At 41.9% G+C, this 20,508-nt stretch overlaps 1 protein-coding gene across 1 annotated transcript; it reads left to right on the top strand.

The window, feature by feature from the left end:
* The first annotated feature begins 148 nt into the window (after positions 1 to 148).
* On the top strand, positions 149 to 18,977 carry SUPV3L1 (Suv3 like RNA helicase). The gene is given in 16 exon segments (XM_030951622.1): positions 149 to 346; positions 4,784 to 4,861; positions 5,140 to 5,247; positions 6,713 to 6,827; positions 7,444 to 7,612; positions 8,965 to 9,076; positions 9,374 to 9,451; positions 10,506 to 10,597; positions 11,390 to 11,570; positions 11,997 to 12,090; positions 12,735 to 12,954; positions 13,879 to 13,959; positions 15,426 to 15,602; positions 17,135 to 17,283; positions 18,002 to 18,173; positions 18,175 to 18,977. Coding segments are annotated over 14 exon segments (2,028 nt in total). The 5' UTR covers positions 149 to 346; positions 4,784 to 4,861; positions 5,140 to 5,183; the 3' UTR covers positions 18,499 to 18,977.
* Positions 18,978 to 20,508: the final 1,531 nt, after the last annotated feature.

The raw sequence follows: 20,508 nt of genomic DNA, 5'->3' as shown, positions 1-20,508 counted from the left end.
CTCAGAGGGGGGCGGGGGCCGTGCCGCGCACGCGCGGGGGCAGGCCGGGCGCGCGCCGATGACGCGTTGGCCGCGCGCCGCCGCCCTTGTCCGCGGATGAGTCGCTGCGCGTGGCCGCTGCTGCGGCGGCTCCCGGCGCGCGCGGCACTCGCGCTCCGCCATGGCGGCGGCTCCGCTCCCCGCGCGCGCCCCGCCGCCTCCTCCGCCTCCTCCTCAGCGAACGGCGACGGCGGCGCCTCCCGCGCCCCCGACACCTCGCTCTTCGTGCCCGTGCCGCTGAAACCCGGCCTCGGCGGCGCGGCCGAAGAAGATGTGGGCGCCGAGCTCACGCGGCCCCTCGACAAGGGTGAGTGCGGGCGGCACCGTGAGGGGACGGGGCGGGGGGTCCCGCGGCTCCGACCGTGAGGCCTCGGCCGCCCTCCGCCCGCCGGCGCTGGAGGCTGCTGAGGCCGCACCTCGAGCGCTCTGGGCCGCTCGGTTCGGGAAGGACGTTCGGGAGCTCGAGCTAGTCCGGGGAACGGGGCTGGGGAACGGGCTGGGGCACAGCTCTGACGGGGGGCGGCTGGGGCTCGGCCAGGAGGAGAGGAGGCTCGAGGAACACCTCGCCTTCTGCTGCTCCCTGCCAGGAGGAGAGGAGGCTCGAGGAACACCTCGTCTTCTGCTGCTCCCTGCCAGGAGGAGAGGAGGCTCGAGGAACACCTCGCCTTCTGCTGCTCCCTGCCAGGAGCCTGGATGGGGGTCGGGCTCTACTCCTGGGGAACGGCCTCAAGCTGTGCCCGGGGAGGCTTAGATTGGACGTTGGGAGGAATTTTTTCACAGGAAAACTGAATAAACATTGGAAAGGGCTGGAGTCACCATGTCTGCAGGTGTTTGAGGACAGACTGCCTGTGGCACACAAGGTGGTGTTTGGTCGTAGGTTGGACTCGATGATCAAAGAGGTCTTTCTGGCTTAGTTGACTGTGTGACCCTGCTGAGGGTGAGGGAACCGGCCCCTGCTGCTCTCGGGTCCTTTCCTGGCCTCAGAAACACCCTCTCCCATAAGGGCAGGGAGCCCTTCCCTGCAGCTTGTCTGACCTGTCGCTGATTGTGCCCGTGAAGGTGAACTGGGATGAAGGCTGTTGGGTGAGATGGCACCTGCATGTGGTGGGATTCCTGGAGCTGTGCTGCGCAGGGTGATCCTTCCAGCTCAGGGTATTCTGTGATTGCCCAGGGCCCGTAGGCGTGCCCTGTGTGCAGGAAACTCCGCTGGCCCTTCCTCCATTCCCTGGTTTGGCCGGTCAGGGTAAAGGGGCTTGCCTTGGGGCGTGTCCCACAGCCAAACTGCAGTCTTGTGCATTCCAGAACCATAGCTGTATCTGAACTTTAAAGACACAGTTTCCTCAAATATTGATGTTACGGACCGAAGAGATTGTCTGTGTGTGAGTGTGCTTAGGTCAGAAGTGGGTGAAGTGACAGGACAAGGGGGAATGGCTTCAAATGGACAGAGGGTAGGTTTAGATTGGGCATTAGGAAAAAATTCTTTCCTGTGAGGGAGGTGAGGCCGTGGGGCAGGGTGCCCAGAGAAGCTGTGGCTGCCCCATCCCTGGCAGTTGGATGGGGTTTGGAGCAGCCTGAGATAGTGGAAGTGTCCCTGCCCATGGCAGGGGACTGGAGTGAGATGGTCTTTATGGTCCCTTCCAGCCCAGACAGTTCTGTGATCTTATGACTCCATGACCTTTAAAGATTTGGTAAATAAGAGACAAGGTCTTGATTCTCTTGATGTTTGCTGATCTGAAGGCATTAAGGGTGCAAATGCAAATCTTTCATGTTTTCTTGTAATTAAGTATTGTGATGACATATTATTTATCTTAACTCCAGAGTATAGGAGCATGGACAAATTATCTTAATAGCTCAGAACTGTGGAGAGAAGAATATCTGGCCTTGAAAGCTAAAAAATCCCAGTGAGGATGAAGAATCCTGAACAGTTGTAATGTGAAAATCTTCGTTGTCAAACTTGTCTTTTGTATGAGTAGTGCATTCCTCAGGTGCCAATAAAGATGAATTATGGCTTCTTACTTGTACATTACCTGTTGTCTCATTTATTAGAGGAGCAGTTATGTTGGATTTCTTCAAAACTACAACTAAAATGCTCTGGGAAAATAAGTATAGATTCTGTTTGGTGTTTGCTAGGGTGTTGGGAACAGATTGGCTAAAATGATGTGGAAATTAACTATTTCAGACAGCCTGATGTTCTTCCCTATGAGACTGGCAAGGAATAGCAGCCACGTGTAACCTGTGTGATGGTCATCTGCCTCTCTGTTGCTGTCAAAAATATTTTGAAAAAACTATAATGTATTTTAAAAGTATAGGTATTTTGAAACCCGATAATATTAGAGAAGACTGGACAAGACCTTCTTTAACATGTAGCCATTTTTAAAAAATGAAATAAAAAGTCTTCCTCTGCTTCCCCTTTCAGGTTCTGACCACACACAGTATTATGCATCTGGTTTTTTTATATTTTAAATTAGGCTAGTTTATCAGATTCTGCTGCTAAGTACTGACTAGATTCAATAAAGATGGGTATTTTTGAGCTTTCTGGTTGCAGCTTGTGCAGAAACTTTGTTAGTGAGCATACTTGCAGTGTGAATCATCTTGTTACTTGCTCAAGTGAGAGTGATTATAGTTTTCACACTAGTCAAACACTCTAAAGGTCTTTTTAGAAGCTTACTTTTGTAAAGCCAGTTTTGTAAAAACTTCATAACAGACCTGGAATTAATTCACTGCTTCTGTTTTCCACAACTTCATGGGAAATGTATCCCTGTGATGAATGAATGCTTTCAGTTTCTGATGCATGCTTTCAGTTTTGGTGTGTTTATCTTCTGTATCAGTTGTCACGGAATGTCAGGGCTTGGTACATGCACAGGTTGCTTGGAGTGGACAATGGGAGTCTAATAGTTGGGGAGGAATTGTGAAATAAAGCACTTCACTGCCCCAGTGGTAACATACAGCCTGACTGCAGTGGATTGTTGGCATCAGAGATACAGGGAAATGACTCCAAAGTCTTCCTGCAAACAGGGTTGAAACATCTAAACAAATCTGATACATTGGAGACTGAGTGATTTCTGAACTTCACTGCAGTTGGGCTGTCTTTTTACAGAGAACCTTAGAAATGCTGCTGAGAAATCAAAGTATTGAGGGGTAAGAGCTAAAACAGCTCTAGATTGAGAGAGGTAAAGAAAGGAAATCTCAAAGCAGGAGTGGATGGTCAAAGGGTGGTGATGAGACAGGAGACATGCTCTGAGTGTTATGTGCGGTTGGATAAGCTTACATAGGCTGCAATGCCCAATACCAGCTTTGTTTTGTTTAGATTTTCCTCATTGTTAGACAAGTGTTTGTGCTTAGGAAGGATCCTGACCTTGGGCAGCACAGCCCCAATGTCACAGGCCTTGGATAGGAACGTGTTTTGGCACTGACCTTTTAATCTTGTAGTAAGGCCAATGGGCTGTGAATTGAGCTGCGTGGCTGATGATGTGTTAGTTGCTAGAGCTTCTAGGGGAAGCTCTGAAGAGCACTGAGCCCTGTGCTTGCTTACACTGCGCTGTTTTCCAGTCTGTCTTGGATTTCAGGGCCCTTAAACATGGGTGTGGATGCCTTCCTAGGAAATGTAATCCTGCTGGTGCCCTTGCTTCTTTGTTGCCTTTGGGAACATTGCCGAACACGAGTAAATCCATTAAAACATTCCTGTAGCGGTGTGGGATGTACATTTAAATTTGCCATATTCTTGTCAGCTGCTGATTCTCCTTGTGCCAAGTGGATTGTCTCTGTCACAGCTTTTTAGAGAGGCAATCTTCCCATAATTGAAGGTTGATTTTCTGGGAAGTTTTCCATGTCATGTCAGGCAGTTGCAGAGAGCAGAGCCTGACAGTGTTGTGTCCAGTGACTTGTGCTTCATTTGTCACTCCCAGCATTTTATAATGCAGGGGTCACAGCCTTGAGTTTTAAGAATAATGGAAACTCATGAATAGGTGTTCATGAAATTTGCTACATTTTTTGTGGATTTCTAATCTGCTGTAGATGGAAAGAGGCCACATCTTTTTGTACTGTCATTTAACTAACATTTAATGAACTAAAATCAGCGTGTGCTTGAGTAAATACAATTTTGTTGCAACACTGAACTTGCCTTTTAGGAGAGGGAAAGAGTTTATTAAAAAGTGTATAAGATTTTATTCAAAGAAAGCTGAGTAATTTGTGATACATCTGAAGAAACTCTGGATTTTTTTCTTTTTTTTTTCTTCTTTTTATTTAACCTGAGACAAGAAAGAATACTGTGTCTGGATTACCTGATCTCTCTGAGGAATCTGCCTTGGGTGCAGGTGGAGGGAAGAACATGCTTCAGGACGTTGATTAAAAGCTGTCACCAAGTAGCTCAAGCAGATTTGCTTTTCATATTAAAGCCTCCTGATAGGTGCTGATAAAAAGCAAACAAAAACCCACCCCAAAACATTAATTAGTTTGTTCCATGACTTGTTAGCTGCACATTCCCATCTTTATGGTTTCCTATCAAGTACTGGGGGGGATGGCTGGCACCACCTTTGTGGCAGTTCTTACTCTGCTGCAGTTGAAGTTTGCCCTCCACAATAGCCCCAATCTCACTCATGGATTTTATTTGATTTAGGGGGGTTCATTTGTGTCTGTTCAGCATGGGAAGATTGCCTCTCTCCAGCCTATAAACCAGGATCTTTGGGCCAGGAGAATGTGATTAAATTTTGAGGAAGCTCTAAAAAAAGTTATTCTTTTTCTACAGGTGAAGTCCTAAAAAACTTAAATAAGTTCTACAAAAGAAAAGAAATTCAAAGACTAGGAGCTGAAAATGGACTAGATGGTAAGAAAATGTTTTCAGTTTATATTACTTTAATGTGAAATCTGTTTTACTTCAAATATGGTATTAGATGTGATCTTTTTATCACAACATTGCTTCTTTACATTGTTTCTCCCACTTAGTTCAAATAACCTTTATTTATATATTTATATTTACTTTTAATAGCTTATATTAAGGTACAGGTTTTTAATGAACTGCTTCAGTGTTTTATTGATTGTTTACAAATAGAGTTTTCTGATCCTGACCACATTAATTTTGTTCTTTTTTTTTTTTTTCCCCAGCTCGCCTCTTTCACCAGGCATTTATAAGCTTTAGGAAATATATCATGGAATCCAGTTCTGTGAGTGCTGATTTGCATATTATTCTCAATGATATATGCTGTGGTGCAGGCAAGTATCTGGACTGCTTGTAAAATAAAATGTGCATTTTTACTTGGTTTTGTCCTGGTTACTTACCTATGTGCATGTGGAGCCCTTACTGAGAGTTATTATTCAATATGATTGAGAATTAATTCACTGCTGGCAGAGAGATTAAAAATCCCTGCTTCCCTATCAGAAACATCTGTGCCCATCCAAGGGAATGTTCAGTTCTTAAATCTTCTGAAGTGGAAATGACAGATGTGGAGATGATAGCAAGGAGCAGCCTGTGGTTGTACAGCATCTGTTCAGGGCTGAAATGAAAACGGTGCTGCTCTGTTTATTCCTCTCTTTGAAATCCAGTAGTCACTAGAGGGCACTTGGAGAGCTCTGTCCCAGCTGGTGCCTTCTCATTTCTACTCCTTATCTGGTTATAGATGACCATTATGCCCTATAACTCATATACAGAAATACTGAAATTTTTAAATTTGAGTTTTGCTCGTCCAAGGATGATAATTAAATATAATACAGTTTAAAAAAATCACAATAATTTTTATTAATTGAATAATAATTCTCAGTTCAACCTCCCCCAAAAATCAAACATCCCCCTTCCAACAAAACAAAAACATGCCAAGAAACCCCAAACCACTGCTTTTTCTTTTGTGTGTGTATGTTTGATAATAACAGTGTTTTAGATCAGGACAGTTCTTTGAAATTCTAAGAGAGCTGGACAGCAGGAGTGTGACCTGAAATGAGTCTTTTAAGGCTCACATGTCTATTGTGCAAATATTCAGAAGAATAAACCTGGATTTCTCTTCTGAGTTGATTTTAGAATTTGGAACCAGCATTCTAAGTCTTGGTAGCTTGGAGAAGTTGCAAATCTGTTTTCTTCTCTTCTCCTTCTCTTCTCCTTCTCCTTCTCCTTCTCCTTCTCCTTCTCCTTCTCCTTCTCCTTCTCCTTCTCCTTCTCCTTCTCCTTCTCCTTCTCCTTCTCCTTCTCCTTCTCCTTCTCCTTCTCCTTCTCCTTCTCCTTCTCTTCTCCTTCTCTTCTCCTTTCTCTTCTCCTTTCTCTTCTCCTTCTCTTCTCCTTCTCTTCTCCTTCTCTTCTCCTTCTCTTCTCCTTCTCTTCTCCTCTGGATTTGGGAGGAAGGGGCTAAAATCTTCCTAGGACAGAAAAGCTGTTTCTCATCCAGCTTTTCCACAGTTTCCCATTTTTACTTAGAAGTTCAGTAGGCAAATAGGCTGAGCAGTGAATGTACTGCAATGAGATGCACTTTTTCATATGATTGTGTTTGTATTCCATTGCTAAATGAGTCCATGTACTTGTGTTAGTTTCCCTTTCTGCCACTGAGGTAATTATTGAATTTTGTAGAGAGCCAGAATTGAAAGGAGTACATAAGTGTGGAGTGGAATGGTAGAAAATACTTTTCAAAGTTTTTAATGAAGGTAGACACTCAGACAAGCACAGAAACTTTCTGAAAAGGATTTGTTCCTCCAGGTCACGTGGATGATCTGTTCCCATTTTTCCTGAGGCACGCCAAGCAGATCTTCCCCATGCTGGACTGCATGGATGATCTGCGCAAGATCAGCGACCTGAGGCTGCCCCCCAACTGGTCAGTGTCCTCCAGTGGCTGCACTGTTCCTATTCTTACTCCCATGGAATTCCACGGTCTGTGGACTTCACTGGAATTATGCTACATTTTCAGTGCTTTTCTCTGGTTTTGCAATAATTTGTGTCAGGAACTCTTGTATTTTTTACAATGAGTTAAAAAGAAAATAAGATTATATAAGCTATGAAAGTCACCGTGTTGGTGTGGCTTTTCCAGGAAGATATTTTCTGGCAAAGTGTTTGGGAGGTAGCACATCAAAACATTAAAATATTGATAAGTTCAAAGAGACAGAATTGCAGGAATAATGAGAATTATTTTGAACATAATTTGTGAATTTCACTCTGAATCATTGAAAGCATTGTATGACTCAGAAGATCAATATGTAAGACACAGTAACCTCTTTATACGGTCTCTAAGAACTTGATATTTTTGCTTTCAACGCACGTTATAATTATTAATGAATAAATGCTTAAGATAATTTCAAGTTTCTCCTGAGTCAGTATCCAGATAAATGTTCAACAGATCTCATTTTTTCTCATTTTTACCTAGAAGTTCTGTAGGCAAATAGGCTGAGCAGAGTGAATATACTGACATATACTTTTTTTTGTCTTGGCTTTAGGTATCCAGATGCCAGAGCTATTCAGAGAAAGATAATATTCCATGCTGGTCCTACAAACAGTGGAAAAACTTACCATGCTATCCAGAGATTTTTGTCAGCCAAATCTGGAATATACTGCGGTCCACTAAAACTTCTGGCTCATGAGATCTTCCAAAAGAGTAATGATGCTGTTAGTATGTCATATTACTTACCAACACCCTTAGTGCTGGAACAGTCTCATGAATGCATGTCTTTAAAGTTCTGTAGTGGCCCCAGGTGGTCCTGGAGCCCTTTGCTTTGCAATGATGTCAGCTCATGTGAAATCAGTTGTGCATTTCTGCTTTAGCTGCAGAATGGAGCAGTGCTGTCCCTGGAGCCTGTGCTGTGCCATCATCCCTGTAACCTGCCTCTGTTATTCTGGGATTTGTTGCTCCCTGGGTTAGCCAGGTTCTAGTATTAGGTTTTTCAGCATAAGGACCATGCCTTCTTTTGCCCATGACCTTTATTATAGCTTGTACACAAAAAATTACCCTTGCTTAATTCCCCATAACCTTCTGCTTCAATGTAAAATACATTTCACTTCACCATCCTTGAAAAATTCTGCAGATTGAGGTGTGTTGACGAGCAGTGCTGTATATCAGGTCCCTAGAGGAAATTCTCATTAGTGTTTTATATTGCTTTTGGCATATTTTTGGAGGCTCCTCACCAGTGTGTTTCCAGCTGCAGAGAGCCAGACCTGAAGCACTGTAACCAGTACAGTACAGTACAGGAGTGATGTTGTGATTTCTCTTTTTTTGATGTAAAATTTGTCACTCCTAGCAAGACATCAGAAAGATTGTTTAGTCCTAGGAGACAGCTGTAATGTAGCACATGTATTCACAGAGTGACTGTGGGTACAGTCAGTCATGTTCCTTGCTAGGGATTACTAAACTTTTCTCCCATGTGTTTAGTGTGTGAGAGAACTTTTCAGAGGCTGGTTCCTGGATAATGGATCATGTTTAGGCCCTTGGGGATTGAACAGGGCTTCCAGCAGGGCTCTGTAGTGGCTGTAGGTATGGATGGAGCAGCCATCAGCACCAAGGAGGGTAGGGCTGGCAGGGTGGTGGCCTCAGCTGTGTCTCACAGCTGCTCCTCATGAGCTCTTGCTGTGTGAATATGAGGCAGCAAGGCAATTGCCAAAGGAGCTGGAGCAGGCTGAAGCTTGCAAGGTTCCTTCACTGTTGGGCCTTGCTTTATGAGTCCCTTGTACTCTTCTGACAGTTCTTTGGTGGCAGATGTGACAGCTCTGAAATGCTCAGGGGAAGATGTAACCTCCTGCAGGAGTAGGGAAAACATCTAACTATAGATACCGCCTCTTCATTAAACTTCCACTCTGATAGGACTTAAATACAAGGCACAAGTCTCTCAAGGCTGAGTAGTTATTTCCTGCATAGCTTCTTTTACACTGTCCTGAAATTACTGTAAGAAACTGTTTTTGTGCTCTTGGAAAGGGGATTCTTTCATGTTCAAGAAACTTACCCTGCGATTTCTGAATGCCTTTAGAACGTGCCCTGTGACCTGGTGACAGGAGAAGAGCGTCTGTTTGCCAATGAAGACTCCAGACAGGCTCCTCATGTTGCTTGTACCATTGAAATGTGCAGCACTAATACACCTTGTAAGTGCACAGAATTATTTCTGTCCTGTCTGTGGTATCCTTGTGTGTGTGTCTGTTATTCCTTGGACTCAAAAGTAGCTGAGGTCTTCTTTTTCACTCTTATTTGAACAATTCCTGAACTATGATAGAGCAGTTGAAGAAACATGGATCATCTCAGAATAGCTTTTTGGTGATAGAGGATCAGCTTTGTTTGAGCAACCATTTTTAGGAAACCTGTGAATTCCTTCACTTCCTTCATGTACTACTGTTCTAGATGCTCTTCCTTGTTGCATCATATTTTTCTTTTTTTGTTTTAAGATGAAGTTGCTGTGATTGATGAAATTCAGATGATCAGAGATCCTGCCAGAGGCTGGGCTTGGACAAGAGCCCTTCTAGGTAAGCTTGGTGGTGTTGGCAGTGAATTAGCTTAATGGCACATGAAATTCAAGCTTAGCAGTCAGTAGAGTCATTAGTGGTTATGTGATGCAAAATAAAAGTATTTGTTTTTCATGTCTTCTCACAGCAAGTTAGAGAGATAATCTGCCTCAAAGGATTTGTCTGCATGACAAGAAGCTACCTGTCGTGTTTTGCTTAACAAATGGGTTTTTGAAATTTTGTTCAGATGCCTCTTTTATTTTTCCTTCCTTGAGTAATAGGGAGTCTTTACTACATTTGACTATTGACTATTTCCAAGAAATATGCTTTTCTGTTCAATTAAAACAACACCAGTTTTCAAGAGAGTACCTTTGTAGAGATTGTGCTAAATAATGGTAACTTCAAATATTTTATAGTGTTGATTTCAAATGGCTCATTTATAGAGCTGCATCAATCTGTTATGTTCTTACAAGAATGATATTTTGATAATTTTAGAATTTTTCTAGAGGAATTTTGGAAACAGTTTTCCTCGCATTTGGAACAGAAGCTTGGAATCTGATTCCCTCTTGACCCTTTCCTTTTGTTGCTTTTGATTCTAAGTTCCAGCAGATTTGCCACACTTCCTTTACTTCCTGTTTTTCCCTTTTGTGTTCTGACTGAATTAGAGGTGAATTCATGCAGAAAACAAAACTCCTCAGTTCTGCTATGGTTTGGCAGTTAGTAAAACATGAGTAGTAAGTAAAACATACTCAAAGCTTTGCTCTGTTTGTTCAGTGGCTGAGGGTGCCTCTTGTTCTGGCCGAGAGGGTGCAGAGAGGTATTGGCTGCTCTGATTATCACACTGATGAATTGTCGATATCACCTGCTGCTAAGAGATCAAGAGCAGCTCCAGGGAAATAGTGTATTGTGGGAGAGACTTTAAATGCAGGTTTGGGTCATTGAAGGAGGGGAAATACAGTCTTCATTGTGTTTAGCAACCAAAATACAATTTTTTGATACCCTGAGAGCCAGCTAAAGCTACTGTTGTATATAAAAAACTAACATTTTGCTTTTTATTTCACTGAACTTTGTTCAGGCCTCTGTGCAGAAGAAATCCATGTTTGTGGAGAACCTGCTGCTATTGACTTGGTGACAGAGCTCATGTACACTACAGGGGAGGAAGTTGAAGTAAGTAATTCTGAGAAGCTTTGAACACAACGTCAGGTTCTCTTTGCTGTAAAACAGGAAAAAATGTGGGGTCCTTTTGGGGGTATCACTGCTCAAAGTTGTCCTGCAGGAAGTCTTGTGTGATGGTGTTCACAGGGGTCTTAGGATGAGGGAAGAGACGAGAATGTTGACTCCATGTTTCAGAAGGCTTGATTTATTATTTTATGATATATATTATATTGAAGCGATACTAAAAGAATAGAAGAAAGGATTTCATCAGAAAGCTAGCTAAGAACAGAAAAAGAATGAATAACAAAGGCTTGTGACTGACCAAGACAGTCCGGACAGCTGGGCTGTGATTGGCCATTAATTAGGAACAACCACTCGAGACCAATCACAGATGCACCTGTTGCATTCCACAGCAGCAGATAATCACTGTTTACATTTTGTTCCTGAAGGCCTCTCAACTTCTCAAGAGAAAAAATCCTAAGGAAAGGTTTTTTTATGAAAATATCATGGCTACAGTCTTGTTAAACTGTTTTTCAATTTCTGTAAAGCAAAGATGTTGCAAAGTTCTTTCCTTCCCATTTTAAATAGTGGTACTGTATTTCTGTAAGAAGAGAAGTGGTTTGCTGAGTTCCCTTTAGGGGATCCTGCAGCTGCTACAGCTGTTTATGGGCTTTTACAGCTCTGATCTTCCAGGGGGCACGGTGCTCTCGGGTTTGCTGACTTTACAGGATGCATTGTTGGTTAGTCTCTATATGATAGAATTTGAGTTTAAAGAGATGCCCTTTTTGACAACTTGAATTGTAGGTGCGAAACTACGAGCGGCTGACTCCCCTGACTGTGCTGGATTATGCCTTGGAGTCCTTGGATAACCTCCGTGCTGGGGACTGCGTTGTCTGCTTCAGTAAGAATGACATTTACTCTGTCAGCCGCCAGATTGAAGCCAGAGGATTAGAATGTGCTGTCATCTACGGCAGTCTGCCACCAGGTAAAGCACTGTGCTTTTATTGTTAAGGGAGTGTTCTGCTTCTTGTGCTTTTCTTGGGAGAAAACCCCCTTGTACTGCTTGCTTTATTTTAAAATAAAGCAGTGCTAGTTTCCTAGTTTTGCTTCTTTATGTAGCTAGAGAAAGTAATCAGCTTTCATTGACTGGTGTTTTAATCTTGGGATTAGACCTTTATTATGTACTTAATTTTGATCTTCAGATAGATATAATTAAATGAGGTCTATCCACAGCTCTGGGAATGATTTAAATCCCTCCTGCCTCCTCCCCTCATCCGTGGCCAAATATCAATCCAATACCAATTTATTTCTTTTTTTCCTCAACCTATTATAATGACATTGGACTTAGTGATGCATTGTCTTTATTTTGTATGAAGTTTGCTATGTGAAGTGTTCTGTCATTCTGTTTAAGGAACAAAGCTTGAACAGGCAAAGAAATTCAATGATCCTGATGATCCTTGCAAAATTTTAGTTGCTACAGATGCAATTGGAATGGGACTCAATTTGTAAGTACTTGCAGCAGGTTATGGTACTTATATTTTCCTTCAGGTGTGATGGCCACATTAATTTCTTTGCTTTTTGTCTCCCTAGTCTGATTGTTGTTGTTAGCTTAGCTAAATATCTGCTGTGTCTAGATAACACAGTGCATACATTTCAATTTTGAAGTAGTGATCAATTTGGTTAGGCAGAACTAGGCTTTAGTTTTAAAACTGGTTCCAAGAACTAAATGGCTCCCTGGGCCTAATTCAATGTGATGACAGGGCCTACTGGATGAACTGGAGTCAAATGGGCTGGGTTGTCAGAGTTATCATTCTCTTGCATTTCTGAAATAAAGAGCAAGTTCAGCCCAGTGCCAGATGTATTTCATTGCTGAAGGACATGCAGTCACATCAATTCCAAATTACTGAGGCAAGTGCTGGTGAATGGATTGGGAGGCAGTTAGGACATGATTGATATATGCAGGGATGATTATTCTCCTGCCACTAACCTTCTCCTGCCCTTTAGAATATGCTGTGTCCTAAGTAGTATCTGTGATACCCTAATTTATAGAGGAGAAAAAAGCTTATAAAAAAAGCAAAAACTTTTATTCTTCATTTTGGAAGTAATTTGCAAAAAAGGATTCCTCTCTGTTTTTGTTGGACTATTTCAGGTGTATAAGAAGAGTAATTTTTAACTCCATAGTGAAGCCGACTGTGAATGAGAAGGGAGAGAAGGAAATAGACACCATCACCACCTCTCAGGCGCTGCAGATCGCGGGCAGGGCCGGGCGCTTCGGCTCCTCCTTCAAACAGGGCGAGGTCACCACCATGCACCACAACGACCTCGCCCAGCTCAAGGAGATCCTCAGCGAGCCTGTGCCCCCTGTCCAGGTGAGAACCAGTCTATACACCTGTGCTCTGGGCCTGGATTGTGATATTCTGGTCCTATATTATTCTTCCTCCTGTTTGCAACCCAGAAAAATGAGTTGTGCCAGAGTGACTTTGGATATATGTCCCATTTGGAGACTTGTGGCATTCACATTCTCTGAAAAAATTCCTTTGCCCAGGGTTTTTCTCCTGGGAAACTGAAAAGCCTCGGAGAAAAGGAAAACAATTCTTCTCTCATTTGTTTCTCCTGTGTTGTGCTCATGTGGAATGTGTTTGGAGATTGTTTACCCACAGGTGATTGTTTCATTGGATTCTGCTGTGAGTTGTTTTGCTTTTTGGCCAATCAGGGCCAAGCTGTGTTGAGACTCTTTCCAGAGTTTTCATTATTATCTTTTTAGCATTCAGTAAGTATCTTTTTGTATTCTTTAGTATAGTGTAGCATTCTTTAATACTAAAGTATAGTATAGTATTATTATGCTATTATTATAATATAATAGTATAATAATACTATATAATAGTAGATATAATATATTATTATACTGTAATATTATTATAATAATATTATAGTATAATACTATATTATAATATAGTGTTATAATAATATAATAACATAATTATAATAATATAATAATAAAGTAATTAGCCTTCTGAGAACATGGAGTCAGATGCATCATTCTCTCCCCTCATCGGTGGACCTGCATTTACAATAGAGATTTTGCTATGCTGCTTTTATATTAAATCTGCTCTTTTAAGAATTAAAAGCCCAAGCACAAAAGCTCTTAAGTTTCAGCTGAGTGTGCTAAATAAAGTGGAGTCTGCAGGGTGCTTTGGTTTCTTGCATTTTGTCTTTCAATATGTTGTTTCTGGTGCATTAACTTTAAAACAATATTGAGAATTAATGGAAGTTTTTTTTTATTTTCCATTTAGGCAGCTGGCCTACATCCTACTCCTGAGCAGATAGAAATGTTTGCTTATCATCTGCCTGATGCCACTCTATCCAACTTAATTGTAAGGATGATCAAAATATTAGCTTCTGCTTTAGAAATGGAGTGTCACTAATAGTCATTGCTTTGTACAGACCTGCCCTTGGGAGGCCTGACAGACAGCCTTGTGTGTATTTTTTTATCAGTTGGATTCTTCTCTCTGCCACACAAGTGACTGCAGATAGATTTAGGATGTTCAACATTTCTGTGCTAAACTTGGAAGTTTTGAAACATGTCAGTCATTTTTACATGTGTTTAAAACTGTGCAGCAGCTTTTTCATTCCAGCTTTTCTGACTTTTAAATATAGACATTTAGGTCTAAGGCTGAAGATATTAGAGATCCAAACTTAGATGAATTATTTGAAAATTCCTGGAAAACTGGGCATGTGAGATTTCCACATATCTGAAAGCTACCTGATTTTTTTCCTGTTTCTGTGGATTCTGTGGTAAAACTGTGTAACTTTTAGAAAACTGATTTTGTGGGATCCATTTGATCTCCTCTTTAGACAGATACCAGTTCTTTTGGATGTACCTAAACAATATAAAGTAGAAATTAAGATTCCAATACTGTATTGAAAAAACATTATCACAACTTTTAGTAAACTGAGAAATCTTTGACAGCTTTCATGGTTTTAACTGTGTATTATTGTTCCTGCTGATCTGCTGTTATGTAGCAAAATGTATATTTCTAATCTTAAATTAAAAGATTATACCTGGAGATTTAGCCTGGTAGGGTAACAGCACATCTTTAAAATTTTTAAATTAGCAATTTCTGGGCTAGCATAGTAGTGTTAAGATAAGGACCTTGTGTTGTATTTGATCTCTTAAATATTCAGTCACATATTTAATTAAAAAGCTCATCGTTTCTTTAAAGATGTTTTTAAAAAATCTTTCAAAGATTTGCATTAGAGAAATAATTTTGGGGGCCCATAAAATTCCCCCTGCAGTGTGCACTACATCTTCCATTTCTCCAGACCTTGAGTGTGTCTCATGTTTTCTTTGAACTCCTCTATTGCAATACTGGATTTAGCTTGTGTTTTCTTTCTTCCTAAAATAGATCTGATTCTGACATTGAGCTAAAAATACCTCAATTATTGAATTGTGTGCTGTAAAGTTAGCTTTTTGGGTCATGCTAAGTGACAAACCTGGAGAAATTTCTAAACATAGTGGTAACTGGTTCCTGTGGTGTTCTAACTAAAATGTAGCCTTCCAGAACTTTATTATTTAGCAGACTGATTGAAAGTGTTTAAATAAAGTGTAGTGTGTTGTGTCTTCTCCTCTGATCCTGTATTAGAGAATTTAATGCAAATTCTGCTAAAAGAGCAGGGAGAACTCCCCACTTTTTTATTACTGTCTTCATATTTGAGCTTTTTAAATTGTTCTTTCAGTATAACTAGTCTTTCAAACTCTAAATAATTTTTTGGTTGGTAAGACAAAGTTGAACAAGCCTCTCCTGTACTAACATTCTTACATTTGGTTTTATTTTCCCAGGATATTTTTGTGAGCCTCTCCCAGGTCGATGGGATGTACTTTGTCTGCAATATTGATGACTTCAAATTTCTGGCAGATATGATTCAGCACATTCCACTCAATCTGCGATCACGATACGTCTTCTGCACTGCACCCTTGAACAGGAAAGAGCCTTTTGTGTGTACCACTTTGCTGAAGGTCAGCTATTTTTTTTCCCTCAAAAAATGTGATGTTTGTATTGTACCAAGAGGGTTTTGGTGCACTGGGACCGTATCTAGCTGCTGTATTTGTTGTGGGCTTCGCTATCAGATCATTTGAGAGCATTCTTAAAGTGCTCACAGGTAGTAGAAGGGATATAAAATAGCTAGACATGTATTGAATTCTTCACTGTTTTTATTGACCAAAGCTTTTAACCTCTGAAAATTGGTTCTTATGATGGAAATTAAAGTTGGGATAGCTTCTCTGCTGTTTGCTTCTGAAAATCCTACTGCTTGTCCTTGTCTGTCAGCTCTGAGCTGGGAGAGATGAGAGTTGTGTTCCCTGGTCACTTGTGCACTGTTAAGCTTTGCACTAGCATGTTCCTAAAAACAGTCATTAAAAACCAAGTTACTGCTCCTTTGAGCTGTTGGCCTGCCAACAGAAGAAGAGAATGTGGGATTAAGGGTGATTGCTGATGCTATAGCGCAGTTACACAGAGTTTAAACCTCAGAAAACACAGAGCTGTAAGTTGCTCTCAGAATTATGTCACTTTACTTTTCAGGCCTGGATGAATTGGGTTTTGCTGTGCCCCAGGAGTGATTATTTTGAGGAATTTGTAGTCAGCTGATTTTTCAGTTTTGCAGGTTCAATAATAATGTAACTTGGGACTGTTTGTTAGACAGTATTGCTATTGTTCCCTTTTTAAAGACTGCATTAAACTTTTAAAATGAAATAGTATAAATGAAACAGATGTGGTGCTCTCATGTCACAAATATTAGAACCCTGCTTTTCAGAAATGGCTAATAATCTTTAAAAAATGAGTGATTTATTAAAGAGTTGAAAAGAGTGCTTCCTTAGGAAAATGCTGAGCTTTTGGATTCCAAGTAGTGAAGGTGCAGAGGGGCATAATGCAGTGTTAGAGGGAGGTAGGCTGTTGTGAATGCTTGTGTGAATTTAAGCCCCATTCCTTGGCCAAGAAAACCCAATGTAGTATCAGCCAGATAGGAAGCACTTATTCCAAGTCATGAGTACTCTTGAAAATTTTAGATTTAAATCTTACTTGACTTGTTTTTCTGTTAGTTGAAGAGCTGAGGTGTGTGGGTTTCAGAAGAGTGGATTTCTAGGGCAGATTAATCTGTTTGGTTTGTGGGTAGTGCATTTAATAAACCAGGGAATACATTTAATATTCCAAGCTCTGGCAACCCTGAAACAAGATAATTAACCAAATAGGGTGAGGAGAATTAAAAAGGACACAAAGTCCATCTGCTTTGCTAGATGTAGTCAAATGCCTTCAGTGTTACACTTTTCTGGATAGCTCTGTGCTTTTGTTGCTTAACTCTGTGCATGGCCCATGGACAAATTGTGTTAATGAGGCCCTGGAAAGGAGAGGTGACTCCTGTGTTGAGTAATTAAGTAAAAGAATGCGTGGCATTTGGGTTGTGTAAAACAAAGCAGGTGTTTTATGGAGTATTCTATGCATACAGACTCTGGGGGATTTAACTCTTTGGGGATTTCTCCTGTTTGTTTTTCAGTTTGCACGGCAGTTCAGTCGAAACGAGCCGCTGACGTTTGACTGGCTCTGCCGGCACACCAAGTGGCCCTTGGCTGCTCCAAGGAACATCAAGGAACTTGTACACCTTGAAGCTGTGCATGATGTTTTTGACCTCTATCTGTGGTTAAGGTATTGTCTTTGTGCTTGAAGACTGTTTATTTTTTACTGTTATTTATGACTTGCAGTCCTAGAAGTGCAGTGTCTTGAAGCCTGTCACAGACATCTTTTATGGAAAATCCTTTCCTTAGGATTTTTCCTCCTGAGAAGCTGAGAGGGCTCAGGAACAAAATGTAAACAATGGTTATCTGCTGCTGTGGGATGCAGCAGGTGGATCTTTGAGTGGCCCATGTTGGATGTTTGTAATTAATGGCCAATCACAGCCCAGCTGGCTCGGACAGAGAGCTGAGACACAAGCTTTTGTTATCATTCTTTCTTTTTCTATTCTTAGCTAGCCTTCTGATGGAATCCTTTCTTCTATTCTTTTAGTATAGTTTTAATGTAATATGTAGAATAAAATAATAAATCAAGCCTTCTGAAACATGGAGTCAGATCCTTGTCTCTTCCCTCATCCTCAGACCCCTGTGAACACCATCACAGAAGCCCGTATGTACATGGAGCAGGATGGGCTCCTTTGGGCTTTTAGAGGATCTTGAGGGAGTGAGTTCTGCAGACAGCAGTTTGTGACTGGCAGAAGGAGAAGGGTGGAAACAAGGACTGGAGCAGCTGAAATGCAAACTAAAATATGTATTCCTGTGTAACATGTCATGAATATTCGTTTTACTTAGTACATATCCCACTTTTGTCCCAGTGAGAAGGTTTAACTGTGTGTTCTCTTGCCTCTCTTCAGTTACCGCTTCATGGATATGTTCCCTGACGCTGCCCTTGTAAGGGACATCCAGAAGAAACTGGATGACATTATACAGATCGGTGTCTGCAACATCACAAAGCTGATCCGAGCTTCCCAGTCTGCAGCTGCCCCTGGCACAGCTGAGGTGGTGTCAGAAGATTTTCCTCTCTCAAAGGACTCAGAGGGAGCCCAGGGCGGTGCCAGGGCGCCACGGTGCAGCCTCCGCAGAGGCTCTGTCCATCGCAGTGGAGGCTGCAGGGCTGAGAAGAGCCAAGAACGTGAGACCCTCCCGGCTGGGGGGCAGGCAGGAGGAGCTGAAAAGCTACGGACGGGGATCCCTTGCCAACAGACTGCTGAGGGAGGGACTTCTGACCCAGGAAATGCTGAGACAGCTGGAGAGTGAGTGGCAGGATCAGCACAGGAATGGTAGACATGGCTTTGGTTCAAAAAGAGATGATCAGCATAGTTCAAAGGAAACGAGGAAAAAGAGAAAATAGAACCGTGCCCTAATTCTGTTTAGTTTTTATTCATAAAATAAAATACTATTTTAATAACTTCTTTGGCATTTCATGTTTACACTGCTGCAGCTCCTCGATGCTTTTCCTTCTCCTGTGACCAGTAGTGTGAAGCACTCGGAGAACTGGACTCTTCAAAGCTCAGAGGCCATAAATTTGTTTTGACCACTTAGCTGTACACTCTTTCAATCATGGTGTTCAGCATCAGTGTATGATCTACTGCTGTGTGAAAATTTGAACTTGGTGTCTTCTTGCAAGATATCCTCTCCTCATCAATAAATGTCAGAAATTTCACTAGTAATGAATTAGCCACTCATTCCACCCCTTCCCAAAGGGCAGAGTTTAACAGACCACAAACATGTGATGAGATGCCTGGAACAAAATTGGCTTAGGATGGTGATAGGAGTCATGTGCCTCTAACCATTGTGTCCTGTGAAAATGTGTAAGGAGGTTAAAAGCATTTGTGGTAATGTGTCAGGAGTGATGGAATTCTGGCCACAAGAATTTTGGAGTGAATTGCAGTTATTGTGATTTGGTTTTCAGCTTTAAGGTGTGCTTTTGAGCTCCCAGTTTGGATGCTGAAGAGTGGAAAGAATCAGATGCTGAAACTGCTGTGTATTTACAGAAATGGCTTTCAGCACTTGTACATGTTGCTGGGCTGCCTGAGGAGAATAATGCTGCACTGGCTGTGTACAAATGCACAGGTCCTGCTTGTGTCAATGCTGGGAAGCCTTTAAGATCTAGGCTGAGTTTCATTGTCAAATACCTGACTTTCTGAAGTGATCAGCTGTGGTTCTTTGCAGGCTAAAGTTTGCTCTGAATCCCCTTTTCTTTCTCCTGGTATCAGTCCTTTATGCTGCTGTTCAGAAAGAAATCTGCAGTAGTTTGAAAAATGTTTTTACAGCTGTTTTCAGTGTAGCTCATGTACTCTTTCCTCATTGTTTACTAAAAAGCAAGCAGTGTGTAAATGTTTCTAGCCCATGTGATCTCCTGCTACTTTCAGTACAGTATTGGTGGGAAGAGAAAGTTTTAGCTCCTTCCCCTGCAAAGCCACATCTTGTTTTCCTTCCCCAAGAAAAAACAGGCAGCTCTATGTGTGTGGTAGTGGCCGTGTGAGTGTAGTGGATTTTCTGCTCTGCAGATGAGTGGTTCAGCTTTGCTTTCCCAGAGTCCTGCTGGGCACCACTTGTGCGGAGTGCAAGCTTGCATTAACCCTTACAGGTGTGTTGCACTTGCTATCACACAGCTTGGGTGATGTGGCTTGTGTGATGGAGTGCTATCAGTTGCCCCCTTGCTCCTTGGCACTCACTGGAAGGGAAGCAGTAGTTACTCAAGCCTGAGGCACGTTTTGCCCACCTGTTGTCCCATTTACTCCTGGGACTGCACTTCCCCAGGGTGGATGTGCAAACCACTCTTTGAAACCCCCTTGGTTGTCCACCATGGACAACTCTTGTTTTCTCTGCTCAGTGTGTGAGGTTGGCTTGTGGGAGACCTACACTGATACTGTGCTTCTGTTAGGCTGAATTTGTCCTTTACTCATACAGTAAGCTGAGTGCTAGTGTATATTTTTGAGCAAGGACAGAATGTCTGGGACTTCAGGGTGTAAGCCAGCCTTGTGTTTCAGCACCAAGCCTTGCAATAAAGAAGCTAAATGACTATAAGCATTCTTTTTTGTATTTTGCTGAGATTTGCACTTTGCTTAACTCACTGCTTGTTTCCATAGGGACTCCATAGTAACTGTTTTAGGAGCTCTGGAGTTTATTCAGGCGTTTCCAGGCTGACTTTATGAAAGTTTTCTTTTCTTCTGAGCTAATGGTGTGGCTGTCATTGACTCCCATTAGAATGGCTGCCAGATTGGTCCCATGTGCTATAATATGGACTGCTGTGGTGCAGTTACCCCAACTACCCATTTTTAATCTGTCTTGTAGGGCTGTGCTGAAGCTTCAGCTTTACACACAACACTGTTCTCTTGATCTGGGAATCACGTTTGCA

This window comes from Camarhynchus parvulus, chromosome 6, assembly GCF_901933205.1.
Source record: "Camarhynchus parvulus chromosome 6, STF_HiC, whole genome shotgun sequence".
Classification (NCBI taxonomy): domain Eukaryota; kingdom Metazoa; phylum Chordata; class Aves; order Passeriformes; family Thraupidae; genus Camarhynchus; species Camarhynchus parvulus.
This window is presented reverse-complemented; position numbering and strand designations above follow the sequence as displayed.